At 47.6% G+C, this 25,220-nt stretch overlaps 3 protein-coding genes across 11 annotated transcripts; 2 read left to right on the top strand and 1 right to left on the bottom strand.

Moving 5' to 3' along the window:
- Positions 1-48: 48 nt before the first annotated feature.
- Positions 49-14,784, bottom strand: LOC120810321 (histone-lysine N-methyltransferase ASH1L-like). Of its 8 annotated transcripts, none has more exons than XR_013453678.1 (14): positions 14,218-14,784; positions 10,793-11,633; positions 6,055-10,054; positions 4,322-4,648; positions 3,967-4,140; positions 3,789-3,883; positions 3,632-3,705; positions 3,455-3,500; positions 3,330-3,370; positions 3,150-3,217; positions 2,888-3,057; positions 2,319-2,407; positions 2,063-2,201; positions 49-1,977 (listed from the first exon to the last, which is right to left on the bottom strand). XR_013453678.1 is itself a non-coding variant. In XM_078094826.1 (11 exons), exons 3-10 carry the CDS (start codon positions 3,844-3,846, stop codon positions 2,109-2,111), a joined length of 639 nt encoding a protein of 212 aa, XP_077950952.1. In that variant the 5' UTR covers positions 3,847-3,883; positions 3,967-4,140; positions 4,322-4,648; the 3' UTR covers positions 49-1,977; positions 2,063-2,108. The 8 variants fall into 8 exon arrangements, 2 of the variants coding, with proteins under 2 accessions (XP_077950952.1, XP_077950953.1); XR_013453679.1 differs by having other exon boundaries at positions 2,875-3,057; XR_013453677.1 differs by having other exon boundaries at positions 3,967-4,224.
- An 8-nt stretch (positions 14,785-14,792) lies between these two features.
- On the top strand, positions 14,793-20,469 carry dap3 (death associated protein 3). Of its 2 annotated transcripts, none has more exons than XM_078094829.1 (13): positions 14,793-15,089; positions 16,576-16,617; positions 17,108-17,221; positions 17,383-17,484; positions 17,602-17,710; positions 17,800-17,892; positions 17,985-18,115; positions 18,554-18,634; positions 19,334-19,498; positions 19,591-19,650; positions 19,743-19,832; positions 19,998-20,115; positions 20,218-20,469. In XM_078094829.1, the coding sequence occupies exons 1-13, from the start codon at positions 15,087-15,089 to the stop codon at positions 20,301-20,303; spliced, it is 1,194 nt and encodes a 397-aa protein (XP_077950955.1). In that variant the 5' UTR covers positions 14,793-15,086; the 3' UTR covers positions 20,304-20,469. The 2 variants fall into 2 exon arrangements, with proteins under 2 accessions (XP_077950955.1, XP_040020715.2); XM_040164781.2 differs by lacking the exon at positions 14,793-15,089 and adding an exon at positions 16,139-16,419.
- A 236-nt stretch (positions 20,470-20,705) lies between these two features.
- gba1 (glucosylceramidase beta 1) lies at positions 20,706-25,158 on the top strand. Its single transcript, XM_040164779.2, has 12 exons — positions 20,706-20,957; positions 21,136-21,198; positions 21,295-21,486; positions 21,561-21,707; positions 22,100-22,233; positions 22,319-22,491; positions 22,611-22,700; positions 22,789-22,936; positions 23,393-23,617; positions 24,074-24,237; positions 24,335-24,451; positions 24,695-25,158. Exons 2-12 carry the CDS (start codon positions 21,141-21,143, stop codon positions 24,798-24,800), a joined length of 1,554 nt encoding a protein of 517 aa, XP_040020713.2. The 5' UTR covers positions 20,706-20,957; positions 21,136-21,140; the 3' UTR covers positions 24,801-25,158.
- Positions 25,159-25,220: the final 62 nt, after the last annotated feature.

A 25,220-nucleotide genomic window follows, 5' to 3' on the forward strand; every position in this document is an offset into this window, starting at 1 on the left:
CGGCAAGACAAAAGCCTCACAACTGATCCAGCCAGCAGGGTTCAGTGCTAGTATACATAAAATGCTTTTATTATCATGGTTATAGAGGCAAATAGTCTTAGCTGACATTCTATGGCATTGAGTTATAACTGTTTTTGATGTTTTGTTTTTCAGATGCATATTATCAGAGGCAACAGGAAAGGTTACATGTCATGCAACTAGATAAATAACTCTTTATGTACCTTTGCTATAAAGTTAATTACCCACTGGCAATAATGTAGTGCTCTTAGTTAAAAAAAGCGAGAGGAAAAATATACATACAGCATGTAAACAGTCAAAGAAATTGCACTTTCTTGGCTTGTTATTTAAAGCCACACTACTGAATTAGAGCAGAAATGTAACACTGGAAAGACTAAATCACTGTCACTGATTGTCCAAACCAATAATTAGAAAATGAAAAATGTACGCGTAGCTAACAATAGACAAATGATGTAATTCCACAAAAAAAATCAGATACAATCATAGTCAATTCTAGGAAAAGAATTAGTGATATATTGGTCAGCTTTATACTGCGTTAAAAACATGTTGGTAAAACCAAATATTAATTTAATTAATACGTTCAATGTATAATCCCAATAGTATTGTCATGTAAACTACTCATTTCACACCCTACCGCTGAGAGAATGAAAACCGGTCTCTCTTTATGTACATTCACATCAAACTAAACGCTTATGGGTAAAACCAGTAAGTGGATTGGCCCAATGCTTCTAACATGAGAACAACCTACTATGCCACTGTACAGAAAAATGACCTCCAATCCTCAGATATTCACAACAACAAAAAACATAACGGAAGTCCTTATGTAGTCCTTATTGGATGAGATATTGCTTTTAAAGACTGTATGAGTTTGCTTAGGTAGGGACACAAGACAACATGGCACTTCTACAGAGCATTTGGGGGGGAATCAATTCTAGTTATGTTTCCTCTCTTCCCCGTAGGACATTCTGATTGTCAATGCTCTCGAGCAAAAACATTCTCAAAGGCAGTCTGAAGTAAACAAAGCGCTTTTTTGCCCCTTCCCAACGAAGCAATACTGAAAATAGTCAATAATAAACATTCTTATCGTGAATATATTTTGCTCATCTCTTAAGCAGACAGTGCTTAAGCTTTCTTTTCTCTCCAAAAATAACTTCTTTCTTAAAACCTCATTAGAAATTCTCTTGCAGTGATGCCAAAATCCCAATTACGAAGCCCCCCCCCCCCCCCCCCCCCCCCTCCATCCCTGCCTATTCACTGGTACATAGCAGACACTGTCTTGGTAAAGTGAAGGAAAAAAAACATTCCATTGTCTCAAAAGCTTTCAACTGGTTCATTGATCCTTGTGTTATTTCCCAAAGGTGCAATATGACTTTGAAAGCTTAATGAGTAAATGAAGGTTAAGTCTTGACCTACCTAGAGCCCAGGCTACATGTTTGTATGAGCTCCTCGTCTCTTGGAAACATCAGAGCTGTGATGCTGAGTACCATATATGTCCACTTGCAGACTCTGACCAGTGACCTATGTCTGTCTTTGCTTAAGGTGCCTTAGTAAGAGCAATCAAAGTGTACAGTATGAGTGTGTGTGTTAGTGTGTTTATAGTTCACTCAGCATACATACAGTCTTTAGTGTGCTTGATCATCCAGCACTAGTGCAAATTCATTCCAGCTGGTCTGTTTCTTTTTATTTCATTCATTCATCCGGGAGTTTGTCTCAGTTTCTCTCATCCTTTGCGGATTGGACCAAAGCTGCGTTGCCATGGTTTCATCGTTGGTGTGATGCCGTTCAGAGCGCGCGCCTGTGTGTGTGTGAGATGTTTTTCTTGCATTTATCAGCTGCTATAATACCCCATCACGCTTCCTCCTTTTCTCACTGGTTTCCATCAGCACTACTACTGTTGATAGCAGTACTGTGACATCTGAACGGTTGTGGGCCTGGTCCCTTTTTTCCGAGTGGTCCCACCTAAGTAAAGGCAAACCGATGTTAACAAGACAATGCGCATACGTCTCCGGGTCCGTCCTGTTTCTGCATCCGATGCTCTACTTACCTCTCATTGTTAGCTTATAAATGCTGCAGGGTCAAAAGTAAATCATTCAGACGTTTCCTCCTCTGTTCTCTGCAGCAGACCTGTTCTTCCCCTCGTTTTTCTTCTCTTCTTCCTCCTCTTTTCCGTTCTGGGTTCTGGGCTGTGGTAAACAAATATGCACAACTAATTGCAAAAAGCAGATTTTTTTATCCTTGTGGAAATATGCTTTGTGAAAGGAAAAATGCTTGTTTTTTAGGTAGCTAGGTGTTTCACTCACACTGGGGCCGTCAGTGAGCAAGCTGGAGGTGTCCTGACTCTGATGGCGTGGGACACTGTTGATAACCATCACCTTCCCCACTTGCTGATCTGAACGTGAGAGTGCAAACAGAATTCTGTATGTTAATGTTAATGTTGTAGGAGGGAATGACAACAGCGCATTGTTTATTTCTCAGATATATCTGTAATCGTGAGAGTGTTCTTATTTCCCAGTGGTTCCCATCGGCAATTAGTCAGTGGGTATTAGATGGTTACGGTGCGGTTCCACTGCGAGTGGATAATGTTGATGTCTGCTGGGTTCTTGGACACCAGCGCGGGATGACAGAAATGGGGAAACATTTCTGCAAGCTAAAAATTCCATGGTTGGAAAACCACTTAGTTTTGTGCTGCTGAGTAATATGTGGGAAGACGGGCTGTAAGCAGAGCGCGCACACACACACCACACACTCATGCACACATTGAGTAAAAGAAATCTATACAGATGTTGAAATGAAAATGCAACTACATACGCGTATGCATACACAAACACCTACAAAAACGAAAACTAACACACACACTTGCTTCATGGACCTGACTTGATGTGGCCGTCGTCCCCATCGGCTCCATCGCGGGACAGACACTGCGAGTCCTGCTCCTCTCCCTCTGCGTCCCCCTCCCCCGCTATCCTCAGTCGGATCTGTCGGTCTCTCACGAGCTCCCAGTTCCTCACGAGGAACACGCGATGTTTCACCACAAAGCTCCTGCCCCGGCACACGAGCAGAAACATTAGCTGACAGACATTAATTTGATTCGTAGTTTTAATCCGCGTTAAATCTCCGTTTTCTTTCCGTACCTCTCGCTGCTGGTCAGAGGCTCCATGTCGAGGTGCGGAAACAAGCTGCTAATGTCGCCACAGCTCTCCTGTGAGATAGAGAAGAAAATGGAGAGACGCTTTAGGTTTAACGTGTATTTCTGACCGGCTTTCTTCGCTGGAGTGAAACAAGCTTGAGCCGCATGAACCCCTGTCCCTCACCCCTGTCCTGTGAGCGGATACCGTCCTCTCCTTCAGCCGGCCTGAGTGAAACAGAGAAAGACGTTTACAGGGTAAGTAATTGCTTTGATACCGGGGATGTGAAATGGTGAATGTTGGCAACTCACAGTAACGCCGCTTTCTCTTAAGGGGGACAGCAGGCTGCTTTTGAAGCTGTGACAACGCAACATCAGAATTACATTCATGACACTCCACAAACCCTTTTGTATCACACTTTTATCTCCAAGGATGCTTTATGTTCCCGTCTGGCTTCCTGATTTCTGTTCTACGGGGCCCTGCTGTACCTGATTGTTCTGCCACAAGCACATAACGTCATAAGGTAACTGGAAATGAATCCTCTTCAGCCTCAGGTACTTCCCTGGAGGACACAAAGGCAATTTGAATAAATAATTGTAGCTACGAAAAGTTACGGCAGTTTTGGGAATTGTATTAAACACCCACCAACATTTATGGGAGCAGGTAAAAGGCTGTATTCATGCTCCCCCGGTGAGTAATCCATACTCTCTTTGCACAGCTGCCGGGCTTGGGAGGGCGGGCTGGGAAAGAGACTTAAAAACGTTAAAAACATGAACAAACCAAAAAAGTGTTGGACGTTTTTTTTAAACTTCATTCAACTTACTCTAAGGTTTTGTAATCATCAGAGTAAAGACCCGCCCTAAGGAATGTCTTCCTGGGAGGCCCGTCTGCTCGTTCCTCTCTTTGGATGGTTGCTGGTTGAGATTGAGCCTGGTCAACATCTGACGGACTAAAGCATTCAGGGGGGGTGTCACACCCGGGTTTATCCTCAGCGGCACTAAAAGGAAAGCATGAAGAGAGAGATAGAATGATAGAGAGGAAAAAGAGAAAGAGAGAAAAGGCACTGGTTTAGCACACAGTGCTGAAAACAGTGGGTTAATAAAGCAGTAGGGAGTGGTTGTATTGAATTTTCAAGTCAACCAGCTCAGGTACTCTACGATGCAGTTGCGAGTGTTTACCTCTGATGACAAGGAGATTCACCGTGTTTTCTTTTCCGTCCCCTTTCTTCCTGGCCTGCAGCTCCAACTCGGTCACCTGCTGCGCTGTGTCGCCTCCCCTGTCTCTCTCCGGCCCTCCCACGTCTCTCCCGTCTCTGTTGCGTTCCGGCAAGAGGTCGGGTGGAGAGACGCGCAGAGCAGCTGCGGAGGAGTGCGACGCGGAGGACATGGCGGAGGGCAGCGGATGCTTTCTGGGTCGCCCTGGCCTTCGCTTCCCTCCCCCCGCCGCGCTGTCCGGCGTTGGCACGGTTTTATGCTGCCCCGGGCTTCTCGAATCACCTTGTAAACCTGCAGTCATTGAAGAGGGGGGGGGGGGGGGGGGGGGGGGGGGCGTACACGGTGGAGAGGAAATGAGACAGATGTGGATAAGTGATTGAGCCGGCAGGAGGTGTGATGTGAGGCCAGTCTAGGCTGAGTCATGCGGATGGGACACAGATTATGTGAGTCACAACATTTCCTCTGACCAGTTCACTTCTGGGAAATGCATCGAGGGGGATTTATATGTGCCCATTCGGAGCGGAAAAAACCCCACAAGAAAGGCCCTGTGCAGAATGCATACTTTATGGTATGAACACGTATGCACTCTTCCACGCTAACTGTTTTGCTGCACGATTGGTTAATGTGGAACACAATCTCAAAAGGCGGAGCAGGCAAAGAGAGACATGTGCATGACTGTGCCCTTGCTGGCGTGCCAAACTTAGAAACATGTGCGTTTTGTTGAATGATAAATTGATGATATATGTATCACACTTTTTCAAAGACATCATTTTCACCTTATAAGCTCTTTTTGGTCCCGCTCTGACCTCTATGCTATTTCTTCATTAATCACTCCCGAGGTCAACTATATTTTTTTTAAATGTTCCTCGCAGACTGATGACTCTTTCCCTTTTCCAAGTCAGTTGGCCAGCAGTGAGGGGTAGGCCAGGCTTTAAATAGCCTATGTTGTGGTTAACTAATGACTGTGTTCACTGGGTAGCCCCGGGGGCCACGGCAGCGTGTGGTTCGCTGCAGGCCAAGGAGATTTCAAAGATATTCTGGAAGGTTCCCATCCAGATGCGCCCTCCTGCCATGGCCCGTTTTAAAAATTCCAACAGAGTGGTTGCTGAGTGGTAACATTTATGTGTGTGTGTGTGTGTGTGTGTGTGTGTGTGTGTGAGAAAGCTCGGCACATATACTCCACAGCAGCGGGAGTCTGAAATTGGCTATAAAAAGAACAGAGTCTGATTTCCTCCCAAAAACCCTGCAGGCTTTGGTGTGTGGCTCAACAACACCTGAGAAAAAGCAATGCTGTCACTATAGTGGGCAGACTATTGGTACCAAAATCTCATCTCCACATTCTGCAAATAAAGAACATAACTGTGGAATTGTAAAGAGCCTCTCGGCATACAAGCTATTCACACAGCTAGCTGCCGTGCTTTGGCTGCTGTTGATGTATTTCAATAATAAGCACAGTTGATTTGAGATTTTCTACATTATTCTCTGGATGATTTTTTTGCCCATTAAATTATAAAATAAGTGTGCAATAAGTGTGCATTCACACAACACTGAGCATCAGTGTTGTTCTTTTGAAGCATTTGTCAGCACAGACTGGCAGAGAAACCCTAACATTGCAGTATTTGAGCTCACAGCCATCCCACTTGAAGCATGTATATTCAGTCATGGATTTATTGATCAAACCATTCGTGCGCTCTTACCTGCTTCTCTCCTCTCAGTCCACGCTGGCTCATCTTTCCTCCATGACCTGTCCCCCCGGCCTGGAGTCCTACCGGCCAATCCGCTCCTCAGACCCCTCCCTCCTGCCGCCAAAGCAGCTGACGTGAACAGGTTGGTGTGTGTCGGGGACGGCGACGTCCTGTACAGGTGTGACTCGTCCTCGCCGTCTTCGTCCTCTCCGTCTGATGCGATATGTCCGCCCGTATGTTGCTCTCCAGTGAAGCCTCTCCAGCTTGGAGTTGTATTTCCGAACCCCGTCCCGCCCATGCCCCCAAATTTTGTCCAGTTCTGGCCTAGACCGCCCCAGCTTCCTCCAAATGAAGACAGGTGAGAGGAACCGAGGCCCAGCGAGGTGAGACGTGTGTGTTTGAACCTCTCTCCTGAGGGTGATGACGATGATGAGGATGTGGCAGCAGCAGCGGACACCATTCCTCTAGCCCTTTTCCTTCCTCCCTCACTTTGCCCCAAAATGAACCCTGACCGTGGCTTTGTCAACCCCCCTCTCTCAATTCCATCTTCCTCCACCTCGTCGTGTAACTCCTCCTCCTCAATGTCTCGGTCGCTGTGCCGGTGGCGGTGTTTATGCCGGTGTTTGGGTTCGCTCCTCCCGCAGGCACAGGGGTGGCTGGATGTGAACCCCGAGCTGAGGTGTGGGGTTCCTCCGCTGCCTCCTACATCTCCCTCAATCTCTCCGCCTAAAGCTCCCTCTCGCAGCAACCTGCTCCTCCGCCGGTGGAATCGGGCGGGGTTGAGGAGGAAGTGTGTATGATGGGGCTGATGGGGGGCGTACTGGTGTGGCGAGGGAAGCTGGTAAGAGCTGGGCAGATGGTGGTAAAGTGTCGTGGCTGGGGGATAGCCGCTGTAAAAGCCCATGTTTTCAATGCAATCCTGAAATTTTGACGAGCAACCACATTGCCGGCTGTCCGGCTTCCTGCTGCAATGCACCGGCTGGCAGGGGTAGAAAGGCTGCGGGGAAAAGGAGGGATTAGCGGAGTAAGATGAAGAGTGGGGAGAGTAGAAGCCGTTCAGATTGATCCTGAAGATGTTGGAGCGGAGAGAATGGGAGGACTGATGGCGCCTTCCCCCAGCAGCGTTTCTACTACCGTCAAAGCCCTGGCCGACTCCGGTCCTCACCCAACTTCGCCGACCTATGTGCACCTCGCTGAACTGAGCAATCAGATCTTCTAGCTCGGCCAGGAACTCAGGATCCTGCATGTGGAGCTGCTGGTGCTTCTTCTTATGTTTATTTTTCTGTCTCTTCAGGGCGTTAAGTCCATGACATGAGTAACAGTCCAAATGAGTACACTTGTTGTGTCCTTGGCAGGAGCACGGGCACAAGCAAGTACAGGAGGAGGGACAGTCGTAATCCCTTTGCCTGTGCCTGTGTCTGTCTCTGTGCCGCTCCATGTGAGTTGAGTTGGTGATGAGGTTCGTGTGTCTCTGCATTAGAGAGACAGGAGAGGAGGGGTGCCTTTGACCCCCCAGAATCAATCCTGGCCCCTGACTCAACCGGAACAAGCCTCTATTCCCCCTCATCTCTAGTCGCTCTGAAACGCTGTTGTTATCCGTTCCAATCCCACTATCGCTAGGCAGCGTGTCCTCGCTGTGCGACTCACTCCTGGGGGAGGGGGTGGCCTCTTTCAGGTGGCCGGGAGAGCCTGATGTGTGGTGCAGTGGAGGGGTGGGACAGGAGAGCTTACACGAAGACTGGTGAAAGGGGAAATGATGCCTTCCTTGACATGGGCAACTCTTCTTCACAAAGGGAGAGTAGGATGAGGAGGAGGGAGGGCGGGGGGAGGTGCAGGAGGATGATGGGGAAGGGAGGGAGAACGGGGGAGGAAAAAGCAGGGATGATGTTGGTTCTGTGAGGCTGCCTTCACTATAGGGGCTCTGGGCCCCGCTGGAGTGTGTGAGAGATGGAGAAGGAAATGGGTGAGAGGGAGGATGCTGGGGTTGGTTGGATGAGAAGAGCGAGGTTTCGGAGGGATTGTGAAACAGCGACGACTGCGTGCTGTTTGCTGTTTGGGCTTTAGGCTTGCGTCCTCGTCTCTTGCCCATGTAGATTGTTCCCCTCTTGCTCACATTGATCTGAGGGCCCAACTTGCTCCCGAAGGAGGAAGACAGAGCCGAGAGTGTGTGTACCGTTGTAGCCTCTATCGATTTACTCATTCTCAGCGAGGTCTCGCCATCTGCTGCCTGACCTCCTCCTGCCTCTTTCCCCACATACCCGGACAGCATTACCTTGTGAAGTCTCCTCTTCTTTCTTTTCTTCATCTCGTTAATCAGCCTCCTGATCTTCAGCTGCCGGTTCCCCTTTTCGGGAGTGTAAAAATCTTTACTCCTGTCAGTGCGACTCAGTGGGCCGTGGTCCTCGGGGAGGGGTCGCTTGGGAGGACGGCCACGCTTCTTGGGGCTGGATTTAGACTCAGCGGCGCACTGCAGTTTTGCACTTGGCTCCAGCCCAGGAGCGTTTTGAACTCGGTCACGCGCTGAAAGAGGCACCTCAGTAGGGACGGCGCTCGGCGAAAGTCTTGTGGGAGGTTCATCTGAGCTAGAGCTGTGGGATTTCGGCCGGCCCCGTTTTCTTGCGGGGGTAACGGAGTATCTGGAAGCAGGGGGACTCGGGTCTGATGCCGGATGACTCTGCTTTGGGGATGGAGGTTGGGTGGTAGAAGACAGAAGGGAGAAGCTGCTGTTTACGGAGCCAGAGGAAGCTGTGTGTGGCTCGTCGGTCTGGTGTATAGTGGCCTTGGCCGAAGGGGACATCTTGGGGTACTGTGGGAAACGATTATGTTGGGAATCAGCCGGGGCTTCCTGGTTTTCCGCTCGCTGAGCCCGGTGCACCAGCTTGGTCCAGCTGGGCCGCCTGGCTTTGCGTTTCTTAAGCGGACGGCTGTCCTGCTCTTGGAGAGAAAAGGGGGCACGGACAGAGGGAGTGGGTGTAGGGGGGGGAGCAGGATTAGAAGAGGAGTGGCTTGGAGGCGCAGTCAGATGTCTTGAGACATCTTGTTCTTGTGATTTACCGTTGTCACATGTTGCTGTCGTTGGCTCAGTCTGTTCAACTGGTTTGCAACAGTCATCCATCTTGAAAATGTCATCTGGTCTGCCTGGATTCACGACTTTAATGGTTTTATCTGGTTTACCAGTATCACCAAATGAATTATGCTCTGGCCTTTGTCTGACTGGGCTAAATGTATCCCTATTTTTCTCTGCTTTTCCTCCTTCAGTCTTTAACTCATCCTTTCGCGTATCATCAATCCTATGTCCTTCCTCTTTTTCTTTGCTACGCCTCGATTTCCCATCCTTCCCTTTCTCCTTTTTCTTCTTCTTTTTGCCTTCTTCCTTTCTGCTCTGACTTTTTGTTCTTTCGGCTCCCAATCCATCTCTCTTTGATTTTTTATCTTTCCGTTTGTCTTTCTTTGGTTTCCTCTCTTTGTCTCTCTTTTTCTCCAGAGAGGCTTTTGAAGGGGGATCCTGATCTTCGGCGGAGGAGTGCGCCACAGTGGGAATGGACTGCTGTTTAGGGGTGACTGAAGAAGAGGAAGGAGAGTCTACTGTACTCTTATTGGACAGGCCGAATTCTTCATGGGAGGTGGGGAAGGCTGGAAGTCTTGCCGAGGAGTCGATGGAGGAAACAGAGGAGGAACTGCTATGTTTTCCAACTTTGTTTTTCTGCGAGATTGAACTGCAAAGGATATCGACAGAGCCTTTTCCATTAGATAGTCCCTTCTGTTTTGCTGTCTGAACCAAACCATTATGTTTCTTGGAGGTCCTCCCTTCATTCCTGGTTTCCGATGCAGATGGGGCTTGGATGGATGCAGTGGAAGGGGTAATTGAAACGGTCTGCTCTGTTGTCGGCAAGCAGGGTTTGTATCCTGCAGAGACAGGCTTGCCGTTGGCACTGGGCAGCTTCTCCTTCTTCACTCTGTCGGATGAGCCATTTGGATTCACCTCTGTCTGATCGGCCAGTTTGGTAGGAACCTGGGGAGTGCAAACACAAAATCCCTGTCATAAACAACAGTGGCTGAAGCGTCCACTAGTTTGCTGACGACGACAGAGAAAGACAGCGGGGAAGAGACGACAAGTGAAATGCTTTGGTTTGTTCCTGACCATTAAAAGAGAGCGTGTGGACAGAATGACTCAATTAGGCAAAGAAAAGAGAGCATACTGAGGAGAAGACAGTGAGGTGATGGAAACAGCAATGAGGCTGACACAGAAAGGAGAAACACAAAGGCAGAGAAACAGAGAGGACGGAGTGGGACAGGGAGGGGGGGGGGGGGGTAAATCAGAGCAGGTAGAGAAAAGAGGGGATGTAAAAATAGAAGAGAGGGACAGATATAGAGAACCAAAGAGAAACCAAGGGAGAGAGAGAAAGCTGTGGTGTTGGTAGCTATAAATTGACACTAATACAGATGAGAAGGCCTGACATGTCCTACTTGTCTCTTATTTTGGTATCCTGCAGCTTGAGTGGCGTTTGTGAGCAATGAGCTTCCCCCTGGGCGATGGGCACAGAGACTGATGGACCGTTGTCTGTAATAGCTCCAAGTGGTTGCCGGGCTCTTGTCCTATTTATAGGTCTGTTTATTTAAACGGTCTGCTTAGGTTTCCGTTACGAAACAATTGCTCATTTGACCTTTTTACAGATAAGCACAAAGCCACCCGATTTGGCACCACGTAAGCATGTTAGTGTGTGTGTGTGTACCCTTGTCCTTAACTTACCTGTTTGGCAGACTTGGTCCCTTGGCTGGTTACGGCGGGGACTGACACTGTCGCAGAGGCTGTTGATGATGACGACAGCGGCTGCAATGGTGATGATGAAGACGCGGCGAGAGGTGGCGAGGCGGCAGTCGCAGTTTGTTTAGATGTTGTCTGGACAGAATCCAAGCCTGAGCGTTGATCCGCGGTGGCCTCGCTTGGAGTGGAGCTGGTGTTGTGTTGCGGTCCTCCCTCTCCTGCGCCCCTCAGTGGTCCTCCCCTGGCTTGTCTCTGATAGGTCCTGACGTTGGGCTTGCAGATGTAGCTCTCCAAGATCTTGGGCGGTTTCTTGGTGCGTTTGGCCTGGAGTCCATTCCGGAGACGTACGTTCCCCTCGGGGCAGCTGGTCTCTCTGCCAGAGATCTGAAGCTGCTGCTGCCCTGCACTTCCACAGCGCCCCTCGATGAGCAACTCCAGCACTGCGCCCTTGTCTGCTTCTCTCTTTTTCAACGGCCCTATTTTCTCCTCCTCCTTTTCCCCAACATCTCCTTTCTCCTCCTCACCCCGCTTCCTTTTCCGTGCTGCCTCAGAGTCTTCAGATGCAGAAATGGGGTCCAGGCAGGAGTTTGTGTTAGTAGGGGTTCCCCCATTCCCTCTGTGGTCCATCAGAGAAGTCCGGGTAGGGTTAGAGCTCCCAGTATGACCCTTTTAAATTACCCAGGCGGGGTTGTTGGGATCAACAGGAGAGACCAGAATGTAGGTGTAGGTCTGGTTATTCCCAAAAGAATATACTGTAAGTGTCCAACTACAGTGGCTGTCCTTCATCCAGCAAAGGAAAGTTTCTCTCTTCTTCTTCAGGCTTGAACTGAGATGGAGTAAATTAGGGAGAGAGGGAGAGAAAAGACAGACATAAAGAGAGAGTGGTCGGTGATTAGTCATTTCAGTGAGCTCAGATGCTGAGTATCGGCATTACAGGAATTGGAGGGAAAGTCCCACTGCTGCAGGCAGCTGTAGAGAGGTGCTAAAGTATGTGTCCACAGAGATGACCTCATCATACAGAACCCACAAATCTCATCGCCCTGGGGGCCAATCAGAGCCTCCGAGTCCCAGAATGTCGGCACAAACTGGAAGTAAGAGCTACTCGCATTCCTCAAAAACAGCTCAGCAGGTTTTCTTTAAAGAATCTGGAAACGCCGACAGCTCTGAAAGACGGCAAACACCGCTACACTTTTACTCATGTTCTGATCCTCACCGCCTCCTCTACCCGAATCAATATATAACTAAATCAGATCCTGATTAATTCAAACACTTGATCTAGTCTCCTCCCTTCCTTTCCCCACTGCCTTTGCGCCTTCTGTTCTCAGCTACTCCCACAAGCACTTCTCCTCCCCCCCCTCCCCTCTAGTGTACTTTCTTTTCTCTCCGAAACTCCCCTTTTCATGTTTGGCCGAAAGCTTTTGCATGCATTCTCTATTTGTCCCATCCTCTCTCTCTCTCTCTCTCTCTCTCTCTCTCTCTCCCTCTCTGTAGACCACACAGTAAAATGGTCAACTTATGCACTGTATCCATGTTAATCAGAACCATATTTCCTCCCCTCCGTTCTTTTCCTCCTCTCCAACCTCAATCCCTCCATTCACGGTCCGACCATTCCCCTCCTCCCCCTTTTTCAATAGTGGTAACACAAATCCGTAGGAAAGGGTAAAACGTATTTTTGGAAAGGATACCAAATTCTTCCTCCTCCCATTGCTTCCTCTAAGTCAAGTCAGCTTTTCGTTGACCCCATTGTAAATTGACGTTTAATGAGACATTACAGCAAGTAACACACCCTAAAATAACGTTCTCCCCTCCATAAAAAAAACCCGTTCACTCTCGCTCGCACAGTCTTCAGCTCAAGATTTGAACATATCGAAAGGAAGCAGCACCTTCAGTCATGCTTCCTTCGTTATACTCTCTCATGCATTTTCTATTAAATCACACCCTACCAAGCCTTCTCACAGCTTCTCTCCCGAGAGCCTCTCGTGAAATTCTCTACTTGTCTCACAATACACTGAACTTGCAAGCGCATCTCAGATAATGTTTTCATTGGAGGGCTCGGTGGGCTATCTCTCCGGACCCTCGGTGCCTCCACACCCAAACCCTTTCCTTGAACCACTCAAATCAACATCTGTCCCCGTAAATGATGTTACGTAACATGTTTGCAGAGCACAACCAAGGCCAAACCTCCTTGCCGTTAAGGAGCACACAGATGGACAGTGGTCCTCTGCCCCGTTCTTCGTGACCTGCGCCATGCGGGTCGCGACCTGTTTCGCAAAGTGACTATAGAAGAGAATAAGAGCGGCAGGTTTTCAAACCTGAAAGGGGCAAGCCCGTTCAACATCAGTCAAAGTGCATAATAATAGATTCTTATCCGCTCCCGAGATATACCTCTCAAACATAACTCAAAATGATTCCATCGTTAGACCAGAAGCTATTTCCAGTGACAGGATGATGGGTGGACTTGACACTGCAGTCAACGTGGGTTTCTCTGCAGGCGGCGATTAAATCACGATAATGGCCCACCCCACCGTATTTCCAGCCATCACCACCATCCCATGACGGCGTTATCATCAATAACTACAACACCATTATCCTCTACCTGACGATAGCCAGGAGCAAAAGAAAGGAAGGGGCTGCTGCGATGGCATCTTACAACGCTGAACTGTGAAACCTCCACGTCTACAATACACATGGAAGTTTGTCACGTGAGTCCACCGCCCCCCCATCCACACACACACACACACACACACACACACACACACACACACACACACACCTCTTAGTGTGTTGGTAGCACTGATGTTGCTCTATTGTAGATACAGTATGGGTAGCATAGGGGGGGGGGTATTACCGCACTGGAGCAACCTATCCCCGGTTTACTGAGGACGTCAACAGGGGCTTCCTTCTCCATAATGACTTTGCGCACCTCCGAAAAACCCTCTCCGCCTCGTGCCGTCGCACTTACAAATGATACACACACGTGTTGTTGTTGCCGCTACACTTACATGCCCATAATATAAAAAAAAAGAAAAAAAAGAAACACATTAATGCTCCAAAAACACACACCAACTGAAAACTCGAAATGGAAGTGGGGTCGCTACGTAGTCGCCAAATGTGCCTGCTGTAGTGTTTGAGATGTGGCTTATTACCCCCCCCCCCCCCTCTCTCTCTTCTATCCGTCCTCTGCCAGCTCTTCTGCTGGGGTCAGCAACATCGAAAACAAGAAATATCACCACGCACGGGGAACAGGGGGGTGGGGTGGGGGGGGAGAAACACACTCGGCAACGAGGGATAAAATTAGCGCACCGCGGATGCACGACATTATCAGCAACCCCCGCGGCGCCGTGACGGGCCTGCACGCATTAATACGGACTGCGATGGAACCCTGTAATAAGGCTACGCAGGCTACTTACCCGAGAGCGCGTCCCGCGGCCAACTGCGTTCGGGCATGAGGTGTCTCTCTCCCGCTTTCCCCCCCATTCGCACCAACAGCGAATCCGGACCTTCTTCCCTCTCTCTCTCTCTCTCTCTCTCTTTTCTGCTTCTTCTTCTTCTTCTTCTGTTTGGCGCATTAGCGCGCGGCTTTGATGAGAAAAAGCCGCCTTCCAGTGGAAGTTGAAACACCTTCCCCGACGCGCGACTTTCAGTCTCGTCGGAGCGCAGAGACGACGCTGTGCAACAACATTGGCGCGGGTGTTTTCATAATGACACGGTCGACGGATCCCCGTCGGCGCGTCTCCGCAGCTAGGTGGCGGACTGGTTCCACTGGATCCGGGCTTTGCCTTTTTCTCTCTCTCTCTCTTTTCTTTCTTTTTCTTTTTGCCCAACCTCTTTCTGGGAAAGTTACATCGCTTCCCCGCGCCAGTAAAAAAAAACTAAAAAAAAAAAAAACGGGTCAGATTGCGCTCACGCGAGCTGTTAAACGTGTCAGGGTGATTGAAGGGTCGCAGCAGCGCCCCACTGTGCGCGCGTGTGTGTGTGCGTGCGTGCGCGCGCGTGCGTGCGTGGCCGCGGGGTTACGGGCGGTGCAGACGGGGTTGGTTGGATGTGCGGGAATGCAATTGCGTGGCCATTTTCGTGTGCAGAGGGGAGACGGGAGAGGGGGGGGGGGGTAAGAAGGCGAACGGGACCTCGGTGCGGTTCGTAATAGACGTTTGATAAAATGGCGACGACTTGCGTAAAGTGGGCTGCCTGTTGGAATTCGGGGAGCGCCTCTAAAGTTGTGTCGCTGTAATGCAACGGGAGCAAAGAGAGCGGGAGAAGCACTTATCAGAAAGTTCATATGGTAAACGTGTTTTCTTCCCCTCGGTAGAATAACACATAAAGTCATAACGATGTTTAACACAGTTCAACAAAAAACACATTTGTTAGAATCAACAGACAAGCATAAATAATGACTAATAATGATTATAAGAGTTATCGTTTACATTATTATTAATGTGTATCATTGTTACTATCTAGGTGGCCTCTTGTTCCTCCTGCTGTCTATTCCCTAATTTCACATTAAACAACCACAACTTTTAAGAGGTTTGCTTATTGTGCGATAGGACTGGACAATATCACAATGAAGTGTTTAAGAAGGCAGAGCTTCAGGATAAGGTCATGATGCAGGACTTGACATAAGGGGGCTGTGGTGGTGCATTTTCCAAACTTTTGAGAGAAAATCTTAAAGTAATTAAATTACTACCCCCCAAATGACACATATTGAACTTGGGCCAGGGCACTGCGTCCGCTAGAGCTGCCCCCTTTTTGCCTGGTTTGTATACGTCTTTGCATCAACACACAGCCAGATTCATTCTTTAGGGGGCACACTGATGACCCACCGATTTTGGGGCCCTGGGTGTCTGGGAGGATGGGAGCTCTTGGATTCTTCACCTGTACATTCGTCCAGCCTGGGATATACATCTTTGGTTGTTCAAAAAAATGAAATAATGAGATGCCATCTTTATAAAATCTGAACAATAGTATTATAATTAATATTTTAAAAAAACAACGTCACAATCAAATTCAGGTTTACGGTAATACGATTAAGCAGATAAAGTAGACAAGCACAAGGAGCTTTTCTTTTGCCTTTTATCTTAATTTTCCTAGAGCCACTAGATCCATATTGGTTAACTGACATTGTACAATCAAAAATACCGGAGGTGTATTTGGCTCAAAAGAAAAAAAAGTTTGCAACGTCTTCCATAAATCCTAACAGAGTTGTGTTTGATGTTTAAAAGGAGTACTGGTCTTCTCCACACAGTTAGTCACGTGTGGGACTCTTCCACTGTGTGTTTTCCTCAAGCACCGTTCATCATTATTATTCCAGGTGAAATTTGTCAAACGTCTGACAAACTCCATTTTCTTCAGTTGTTGCCGCCTCATTGGATACAATGATTTGTGATGGTGAAACGTCACTTCCGGCTCTGGGCCGCATGATGACGGTCACCATGACAGATATGGCACATTTCTGACTTATCCTGGACGTGTGAAGTTACCCTTTCCCGAGTCCAGTCCAGCGTCATTTGAATAATACATGACCAGAACCGAAATTGTTGTGACCCAATCTGAACCGAATCGCAGCTGAGCTGCGCTCGTTTAGCAACGTTAGCTCGTTATTGCTAATGTCGCCGGTAAGTGACGTGCTCGCCGGAGACCACAGCTAGCTGTTAGCTGCTAGCTCTTAGCTAACGTCAAGTGTGTGTACGCAAGGTTGAAGGACACTGATGTGTTTTTACACGCTACATGTCTTCGTTAAAACATAACTGGTGTCCTCTCCCGGGTTTCAGATCATGGCGCTCCACAGGCTGTCCTTCCGACTACGGCCAGCGGTAAGATCCCTTTAAACAGCAGGTTGGAATAGGAATGTAGAAGCTGCAGATACACAACCTGGGCAGTGTGAAGAATCATCGATGTTTGAGATGTTTGCACCTGGGTCTGCTGCTCGGTTTATAAAGCGAGGATGCAAAAACGATGTTTGTAACGTTAAACTGCTGCACGGTGCCTGTGTTGTTTGTGCACGTAGTGATGGGCAGTAGGTTCATTTTCATGGCAACCAATACTAAGCAGTTTTAGGTATATAACACCTGTTTGAAATGAATACCAAACACAGTAAAGAACATTTTGTAGAACCTTAATCTATCTCACTAGTAATGTCCTGTTCTATAATATAATATTTAAGTAAATCTTTTCTTGATACCCAACGTCATAATGACAGAATGTAGATTACAGTGCAACTTTAAATACAATGTCTTACTCGGCTGATCCTTTTGTTGAAGGCTTTCCATTAATGTGTTGTACTGTACGATGGATTCTTTGCAGGTAACGCATGTGAGGTGCCTTCACACCAGTGGGTGTGGGCAGCAGCAGGAGGCTGCGGCCGTGGAGTCAGATTCGCCGCCGCTCTCAGTTTTCAGAACACAGGAGAATGATCCAGTAAGCGAATCCCTCTGTCTCCGTGTCCCTGTCATCCTCTTGCCAACAAGCCGAGGGAATACAGAGCACAGCTGCCCGTTTGAAGATGCATACTAGCTGCAGTTGTCTGTATATTCGCGGTATTTTGGTTGTTGATGTTGCATATTTTCGTCTCTTTAAAGGTGTGTCAGTCAGAGAGACAAATCGGACAGTATTACACGCTGCCCTCTGCACACATCCGCACTCTGTTCCCTCACGGCCTCCCTCGGCGCTACCAACTACAGGTATGTGCTCACCTGTGCGACAGCATGGCCGTTATTTTAAACCTACGGGCTGATTGAAAGTGTTTTGTGGCTCGATTGATTTGTTTTTGGTTGAATAGACCTGCGTGTGTTTTCTAGATGAAGACGTTTAATGAGGCTTCTATGATGGTGAGGCAGCCGGCTCTAGAGGTCATCTCTTACCTGAAGGCCGCCGACTACAGCAAACCTTCTCTACGCTATTTATTCTGTATCCTTCACAACACATGGTCACGACCACACGCAGAGTACTTGTGACGCTCCTAATGAACCCGTCGTTAACCTTATCAAGTTGATCAGACGGGTTGAAGGGCAGTGGGAAGACGATGTCTCTCTGTCACACACTCCACTTCTGCTACACGCAGGGATGGTTGGTGCTGCATGTTCCTGATGGTGAGCGAACAACACGATCCCACAAGGGGCCTGGCTGCTACCACTGTACACAACGTGACCCTCATATATATGTATATATTTTTCTACCACAGCTCACATCTGGGTGAAGAACTGCAAAGAGCTACTGCCCTCCTCCTATAACACCTCCCGCTTTGATCAACCATTACAAGCCTCCGAATGGTTGCGCAACTTCAGAAACACCAACGAGCACTTCCTTTCAAAGGTGAGGATCTTTCTGCAGCGTGCCTTTTTTATATGCATCAGACAATATTTATATAGTCTTCCATTTTAGAATAAGAACTTGACGACTTCATTGTTACAATTAAGGCTCTGGGAGCATTACATCATTTTTCACATTGTTAACAAGCGTGTAGGTATTTACTGTACTTAAATGAGCCGTGACACCATCTTCACAGCGGTTTTGGTCACATGCTGATAGACATAATTACACTGGTTTATCTGTGAATGTACCCGTATGCACAGCTCTTAAAGCCGGTGTTTGTAGCCCGGTGTCTTTGCGTGACGCCGTAGATGTGATACAGCATCAAATGGTTTGAGGGCAATATTTTATATTTGTTCAGTACTTTAGTGTGCTTTACCATGAAAGGAGTGTTGAAATATTAATTGCATGTGGTCAATGAGTGCATGGTTTCTCTCCCAGATAAAGACACGGCAGCGCTATTCATGGACAAAGAGAGAGTTCACTGAGGAGGGAAGTCCACTCGGCCAGCTGGTGGATCAGGTAACTCTCTGAGGATTTATGTGTTCATTTGATTCTTCCTTTTCATCAACTTTGTTGGTTTTTATTTTTTGTTACCTATCCGTTCCTTCATCTGCCCTACCGATTTCCCCACAAGGAGCCATTGTAGTTTCATCTTTCAACTCGACTGTGTTTAGAGGCGATCAATAGCCAGAAAGACCGAAAATAGCAGGAGAGGTTTTTTTTCATTCGGTGAATTTTCACCTTTTTCAATCAGCCCTTTGCGCCTTGAAAGAAAAACACATTTTCCGACACCGCTGGTGTTACTGTGAGCTTTTTGTGCGCTCTAATTGGATTTGATATTATTAGCCATCCTTCTGACATCACGTCACTAGACAAAAGAAATTCAACCACTTTCAAACCTCCTGCTGAGGCATCTGCACCTAAAGAAATTAGGCATGAAATGACCGTAACTGGCTCAGATTGTGACCTAAAGAGTTATTTTTTTGTACTATACATAAACGAGTATGCCACAGATTTAGCGTTGCCCTTCTACAACATTGTCTAACACATGATGGACAATAAAAAAGAATGTACAAGCTGATACATATTGTACAACTCTTTCACACATGCAGTAGTACTTTTCACCTTTTAATAAAACAGTTGAATCTGCGGGGTTGCCATTTGGTTGCTTTCAAAGAGATCTGATCAGGCGTCTAATGGAGTTTCATTCCTCTGTAGGGAATATCTCGCGTGAAGAGCAGCAGTGACGTGGTGGGAGCCGTGATGAAGGAGCTGAGGGCGCAAAGCGGGCAGCCGGAGTCAAACTTCCGCCTGGCTCTGGCTGTTGACGGCGTCAACGCCCTGTGGGGAAGATCCACCATCAGGAAGGAGGATAAGAGCACGGTGAGGAAACACATTAACAATCATGTCACATCTCATTGTCCTTGTGCTTCTCCTTCAGCTTATTTGCCTCTCTTTTGTTTCACTGTCGTCAGGTGGATCCGGAGGAGCTCACTTTGGTTCACAACCTCAAAAAGCTGATGACGAAAAGCTGGGTAAGAAGAAGGCTCCGACCACGGATGCATGAGAATATTACATGGTAGATATTTGTTATCCCGTTAACAGTCCCTTTTTTTCTTTGTCTCAGACTGGAGGCGCCATCATCACCACTTTGTCTCAGACGGGATCTCTCTTCACCCCAAAATCCTCCTATTTGCCTCAAGAGCTGCTGGGGGAGGTCAGAGAGAGATGTTCATTTCATTTATTTCCAGAAGCCTGTTTGTGGTGGTTGTGTTGTTAGTGTATATATTAACATAATATGAATTATTCACACAATTTGGTCTAAATGTGTTTTGGCTTCATTCCTGAAATTGTTTTTGACTTCGTCTGTTTTCCTCATCAGAGGGGGTTTGACAGCATGGACCTGTTCATCCCGGTGTCTGTGCCCAACTACAGCGAGAAGGAGTTTGAGAGCTGTTACCTCTATTATATGGACCGCCAGTGGCTGCAGCATCCACAGGGTGAGCGATGATACTGTGGATGGCTTTTTGCAAAAAACAAAAAAAGAGCACATTAAAGTGATGCAGGTTTTTTTAAACTATTTTTATTTTCCACCTCATCAGGTCGAACGGAGGAAGGAAAGAAAGAACTCATCTTTTTAAGCAACAGAAATCCATCAATGTTGGACAGAATTTGTGCCTTCCTATGAAGACTTAAATCCCAGACGCACACTGCTTTTAAAACACACAAATATCAGTGTTCTAGAAATACATATGTATACAAATGTCCATACCTATAATGTCTGTAAATGATGATGCATGTGTGTAACTTTGATAATAAAATGAATGAATCGAATAAAGTCTTATAAAATTCGACATGCAGTGTTTAATTGCAAATAGTTATGTCATGAAAGCCAGATGGATACTCTGCGAAAAGGTTTGATTCCAAAGAGTCTCTGGGAACCGGAAAAGCATGCAGGAATGGTATTATCAACCACAGATTTATTTATATATTCTACAGATTAAAAAAAAAAAGTTATTACAATATCTTAGATAAAAAAAACGGATACTAATATGTATTCAAAAGACTTTTTAAACGTCAGAAAACCAAACAAACTTTCTGTCAATCTGTCTCCTGCTTTTGTGGCGAAGCGCCACCTGGCGGCGGTCCAGATTCCCGCACGGTTGTCACGTGACAGTTTCCGACGTCACAAGATAGAAGTCCATTTCATCGCCTGAACGGCGCGTTGGGAGGTACACTTCCGGTACGCCACATTGGTCCGAGATAAAGTGACGGCCGAGTTTGAATGTTTCTTTGAATCAACCCGCGGGACATGACAGAGTTTCTGTCAGCGTCCTCTGAGGTGAGATTATCTCTCAAATGCTCTGAATGACGTAATGACAATAAAAATGTGTGTATCACCTAAACGAAGGCAGCAGTTTGGTCTTTATTCATTTGTTTACTAATGTTTGTAAAGCCTCCAGACACAGATTCAATTCGTGTTTTATCTCTGTAGCCCAATTTTTTCTTTCTATTTCTAGATAAAATGGCATCTGCGCTTTTGGCCCTCGTGCTCCTCACGGCAGAAGTGACCCTCTCTAAAGGTAACACACCACGCAGATGACCCCCGATGCTTTGTTTCCTAGTTCTTTTGCTTCCATGCAGTCCTATGATGCTGTGACTTCTTCTCCTCCTTCCAGGGACCAATCAATGTGTCGCCAGAACCCTGGGCCACGACTCTGTGGTGTGTGAGTGCAACTCAACCTACTGTGACAGCGTGGGGTCCGTCGCTCTGCCTCCATTGGGCCAGTACTCCTCCTACCTGAGCAGCATGGCCGGCAGCAGGCTGGAGGCGGGCCGGGGCCGGGTCCGGGTCAACGGCACCGGCGCAGGTGAGGGTGGAGCCGGGGCGGCGCGCCGTGGCGTTGGAGCAGGTGCACAGCGGCATCACGTGTCTCTCTTTCAGGCCTCAGGTTGACCGTCGTTCCCGACCAGAAGTACCAGAAGATCAGGGGGTTCGGTGGAGCCATGACGGACGCGGCAGCCATTAACATCCTGTCTCTTTCAGCTGGTACACAGGAGCAGCTGCTGCGTCAGTACTTCTCCCCTGAAGGTACACCTCCAGTGAAAGGAATCAACAAAAAAAAAAAGAAGATAAGAAACATTTGTTAGTTAGTGGATTTTTCATCCAAAAAACACTTTGCAACCAGTTTTTTTCTCCTGCAAAGCAACGGGTGGTCCTGCTTCAACACATTGAGAAATACATTTCACACTTTTGGAGAGGTGTTGTATATGCGCAGGTTAGTTTGTTTCCCACATCAGTAGAATCAGCATCCACGTCGTCCATCAGGATAAGAATGATCCATTTGGAGAACAGTAACACACCAGCATTAAAAATATAGATATTATAGAATCTACTGCTATTATTTATTATTATGGGCTGAAAGCAAATAGTAAACAGAACCCGAAGGTTGCTAAGCGATTACACTGCTGTGTCTCTGGCAGGTATCGGTTACAGCGTGGTGCGCGTCCCCATGGCCAGCTGTGACTTCTCCACCCGCCTGTACACATACGCCGACACACCTGGAGACTACGACCTGGACAATTTCACACTGGCCCCCGAGGACGTCAAAATGAAGGTCCCTCTCTTACACTCCCCCCCGCCCACACACACACACACACACACACACACAGGGCCACTCTAATCTCTCTCCCCCCTATCAGATCCCTCTCCTGCAGCGCGCTCAGGCCTTGTCTCCTCGCCCCCTGGCTCTGCTGGCCAGCGCCTGGAGCGCCCCCGCCTGGATGAAAACTAACGGTGCTCTCATAGGAAAGGGCTCCCTGAGGGGCCGGCCCGGGGGCAAGGAGCACAAAACCTGGGCTCAGTACTATATCAGGTGACACGTGGGGCTTTACCTTGATGCAATGTCACGGGCTGGTGATGCGTTTTACGAGGGGGAATTATTCAGACGGTTGGCCTCTTTTTTTTTTTCTTTCTTTCTTTCTTTCCTCTCAGGTTCCTTGAGGAATATGCTAAATATAACTTGACCTTCTGGGCTCTGACTACAGGGAATGAGCCCTCTGCAGGACACATAACAAACTACAGGTCTCTCCTCACATCGTATTACCCGGAATGAACCATTCCCCCCGCGGATCCCCAATCGCTCGGCTGACTGAGACGTGTCTTACTGCAGTTTCCAGGCTCTTGGCTTCACTCCTGAGGAGCAGAGGGACTGGGTGGCTCTGGACCTGGGCCCTGCCCTGCATGCTTCCTCACACCCACGCACACACGTCCTCATCCTGGATGACAACCGTCTGCTGCTGCCTCACTGGGCCAAAGTGGTGAGTCCAAGGACGGAGAGATAGCGGGTAAAGTCATGGTAAACTTTGTGATCCCTGAGGCGACTCTGCAGATAGATGTCCGCTACCAGCAGCAGGAAACCAGCTGACTTTTTTTTAATTTTTAATTCGGGAGGAAGGAGTCAAAGTATCAGCCCGAAGGAAGGGGTTTGTTTTGTGTTGCAGCGGGGAGAGTGTTTTTTTTGTCAGCGCTTCAACTAAGTAGGGATGTTGTTGCTAATGTTGACACCTCTTACCATGGAGTCATGACTGACAGCCTGCCATCCCATTCAAAAATATATTCAACTGACCTCACCTTTTCCAACAGGCAAGCAAAAACCGTTAATTCCATTTAATAATCCATCCAGAGGAAGAGATTGAAAAACGATATGATGAAAGGGGAAAGTGTCCTTCTCCTGCATGCATATTGTTTTTTTATTCTGACTTTCCCCCCTCCAGGTCCTAAATGACATTCACGCAGGAAGGTTCATTCATGGCGTGGCGGTTCACTGGTACATGGACTGGCTCGTCCCAGCAGAGACAAGCCTCGGAGTCATCCATCATCTGTACCCGGAGTATTACCTGTTCGGCACAGAGGCCTGTGCCGGCTGGAGCCCGCTGGACCGAGGGGTGAAGCTGGGGAGCTGGGACCGCGCGGAGCAGTACGCACACGACATCATAGGGGTGAGATCATTGTATCTTTTTTTTTTAAACGAGGCATGTTCAATCAGATCCGGCGTGACGAGTCGTGAGCGCTTCCTGAGAGGTGACTCATCGCCTCCGTCGACCCCGCAGTGCCGGTTTACAGGTTGCTGCACGCGGCCTTCAGAAATCACCCACAGGCCGTCATAGCGTGCTGGAACCGGTGTTTTGTTTCTTCCTTCCTTCGCTCGCTCGCTCGCTCGCTCGCTCTCTCAAATGAAACTGGACACCCCACGTTTCTATTTTGCATGGCGGCATTCAGACCTCTTGACCTCTCTAGAATCATGGGGGATGTGTTTGTGTAGATGTGCTGTCCTTTTGTGACATTTAAACCAAACCCCGGTCCAATGAATGAATTCATAATAAACAACACACCTCGGTGCAAAGTTTCTGAGTACAAACCAGATCCTGAACTGTATGTGTTTTCCCCCACGGCAGGACTTGAATCATCATGTGGTGGGGTGGACGGACTGGAACCTGGCTTTGGACCAGAGTGGTGGGCCAAACTGGGTTAAAAACTTTGTGGACAGCCCTGTCATAGTGGACGCTCAGCGGGACGTCTTCTACAAGCAGCCACACTTCTACAGCATGGCGCACTTCAGGTATCGCAACCGAGTGGCGTGATGTTTTTCACACAGAATGGCATTTTTCACCTGTTCCATTATTACAGAGTCTAATGAGATCTTTATTTTGGTGCAGTAAGTTCCTGTGGGAAGGGTCTCAGAGAGTGGGAGTGTCCGCCAGTCAGACAACTGAGCTGGAATACACTGGGTTCATCAGACCCGACGGCTCAGTAGTGCTGATCGTACTCAACAGGTGGGTGATATGGACTGTATGCAAAGGACAGCAAATTCTTCCAAAAAATGTAATTTTTAAATCATGCTCATTTTGGTTAAAAAGCACAATTAAATGATTATTGTGGGACTTTTGATGACATGTAGCACACTGAGATGGTCTGTAGCATAAGAGAGTCCAGGTCAACTCTTTTACTAATATTGTGCCTCCTGTTATTTGAAAATTGACATTAAAATGACAATATATATTTTTGCGGACTTGTAGGTCATCGTCTGTGATCCAGTTTGAAGTCAGGGATCTCGCTGTGGGCTTCATCTCCTCGACGGCACCGGCTCGCTCGTTGCTCACGCTGGCTTGGAACACACACTGATCATTAGTACAAGTTCACATTGCAAATCCGTATTTGAAAAAGCATTTTATGTTGAGAATCTCGGTACCAAAGCTTTTTGGCAGGTTTCTATTAAACCACTCACTCAGATTGGGGATTGCAGTAGCCTCAAACATGAATTAACTCAAATTATTAGATTTTCCTTTAAAACCCTAAAATGTTTTTTATAAGAAAAACAGAATCCTATTGAAGACCTGAAAGTAATAATCAGTTAACTGGACTGACCTGTGCCAAGCACAACTCTTGCCTGGATTTCGAGCGAATGAAATCATAAATAATGTACAGGAATTGTAAGTGCCTTGTTATTTAATTTTAAATAAAGTGCAAATTGTTTAAAAAACACTTCAGGTATGTTTGTAGTAACTTAGGGTTGCTATTACACTGTATGTAAGGTTGGGACAA

This window comes from Gasterosteus aculeatus, chromosome 20 (assembly GCF_964276395.1).
Source record: "Gasterosteus aculeatus chromosome 20, fGasAcu3.hap1.1, whole genome shotgun sequence".
NCBI classification, from domain to species: Eukaryota; Metazoa; Chordata; class Actinopteri; order Perciformes; family Gasterosteidae; genus Gasterosteus; species Gasterosteus aculeatus.

Excerpts from the sequence above, each read along its gene's own strand:
- LOC120810321 (XM_078094826.1), bottom strand. The coding sequence starts at position 3,846 with ATGGATTACTCACCGGGGGAGCATGAATACAGCCTTTTACCTGCTCCC. Across the intron at positions 3,371-3,454 it reads TAAGAGAAAGCGGCGTTACT|GCCGGCTGAAGGAGAGGACG; the intron begins GTGAGTTGCCAA and ends TGTTTCACTCAG. Across the intron at positions 3,058-3,149 it reads CCTCTGACCAGCAGCGAGAG|GAGCTTTGTGGTGAAACATC; the intron begins GTACGGAAAGAA and ends GTGCCGGGGCAG.
- dap3 (XM_040164781.2), top strand. Across the intron at positions 16,618-17,107 it reads CCTTCCGACTACGGCCAGCG|GTAACGCATGTGAGGTGCCT; the intron begins GTAAGATCCCTT and ends GATTCTTTGCAG. Across the intron at positions 19,651-19,742 it reads AGCTGATGACGAAAAGCTGG|ACTGGAGGCGCCATCATCAC; the intron begins GTAAGAAGAAGG and ends TCTTTGTCTCAG.
- gba1 (XM_040164779.2), top strand. The coding sequence starts at position 21,141 with ATGGCATCTGCGCTTTTGGCCCTCGTGCTCCTCACGGCAGAAGTGACC. Across the intron at positions 22,234-22,318 it reads CCGAGGACGTCAAAATGAAG|ATCCCTCTCCTGCAGCGCGC; the intron begins GTCCCTCTCTTA and ends CCCCCCTATCAG. Across the intron at positions 22,492-22,610 it reads TGGGCTCAGTACTATATCAG|GTTCCTTGAGGAATATGCTA; the intron begins GTGACACGTGGG and ends CTTTCCTCTCAG.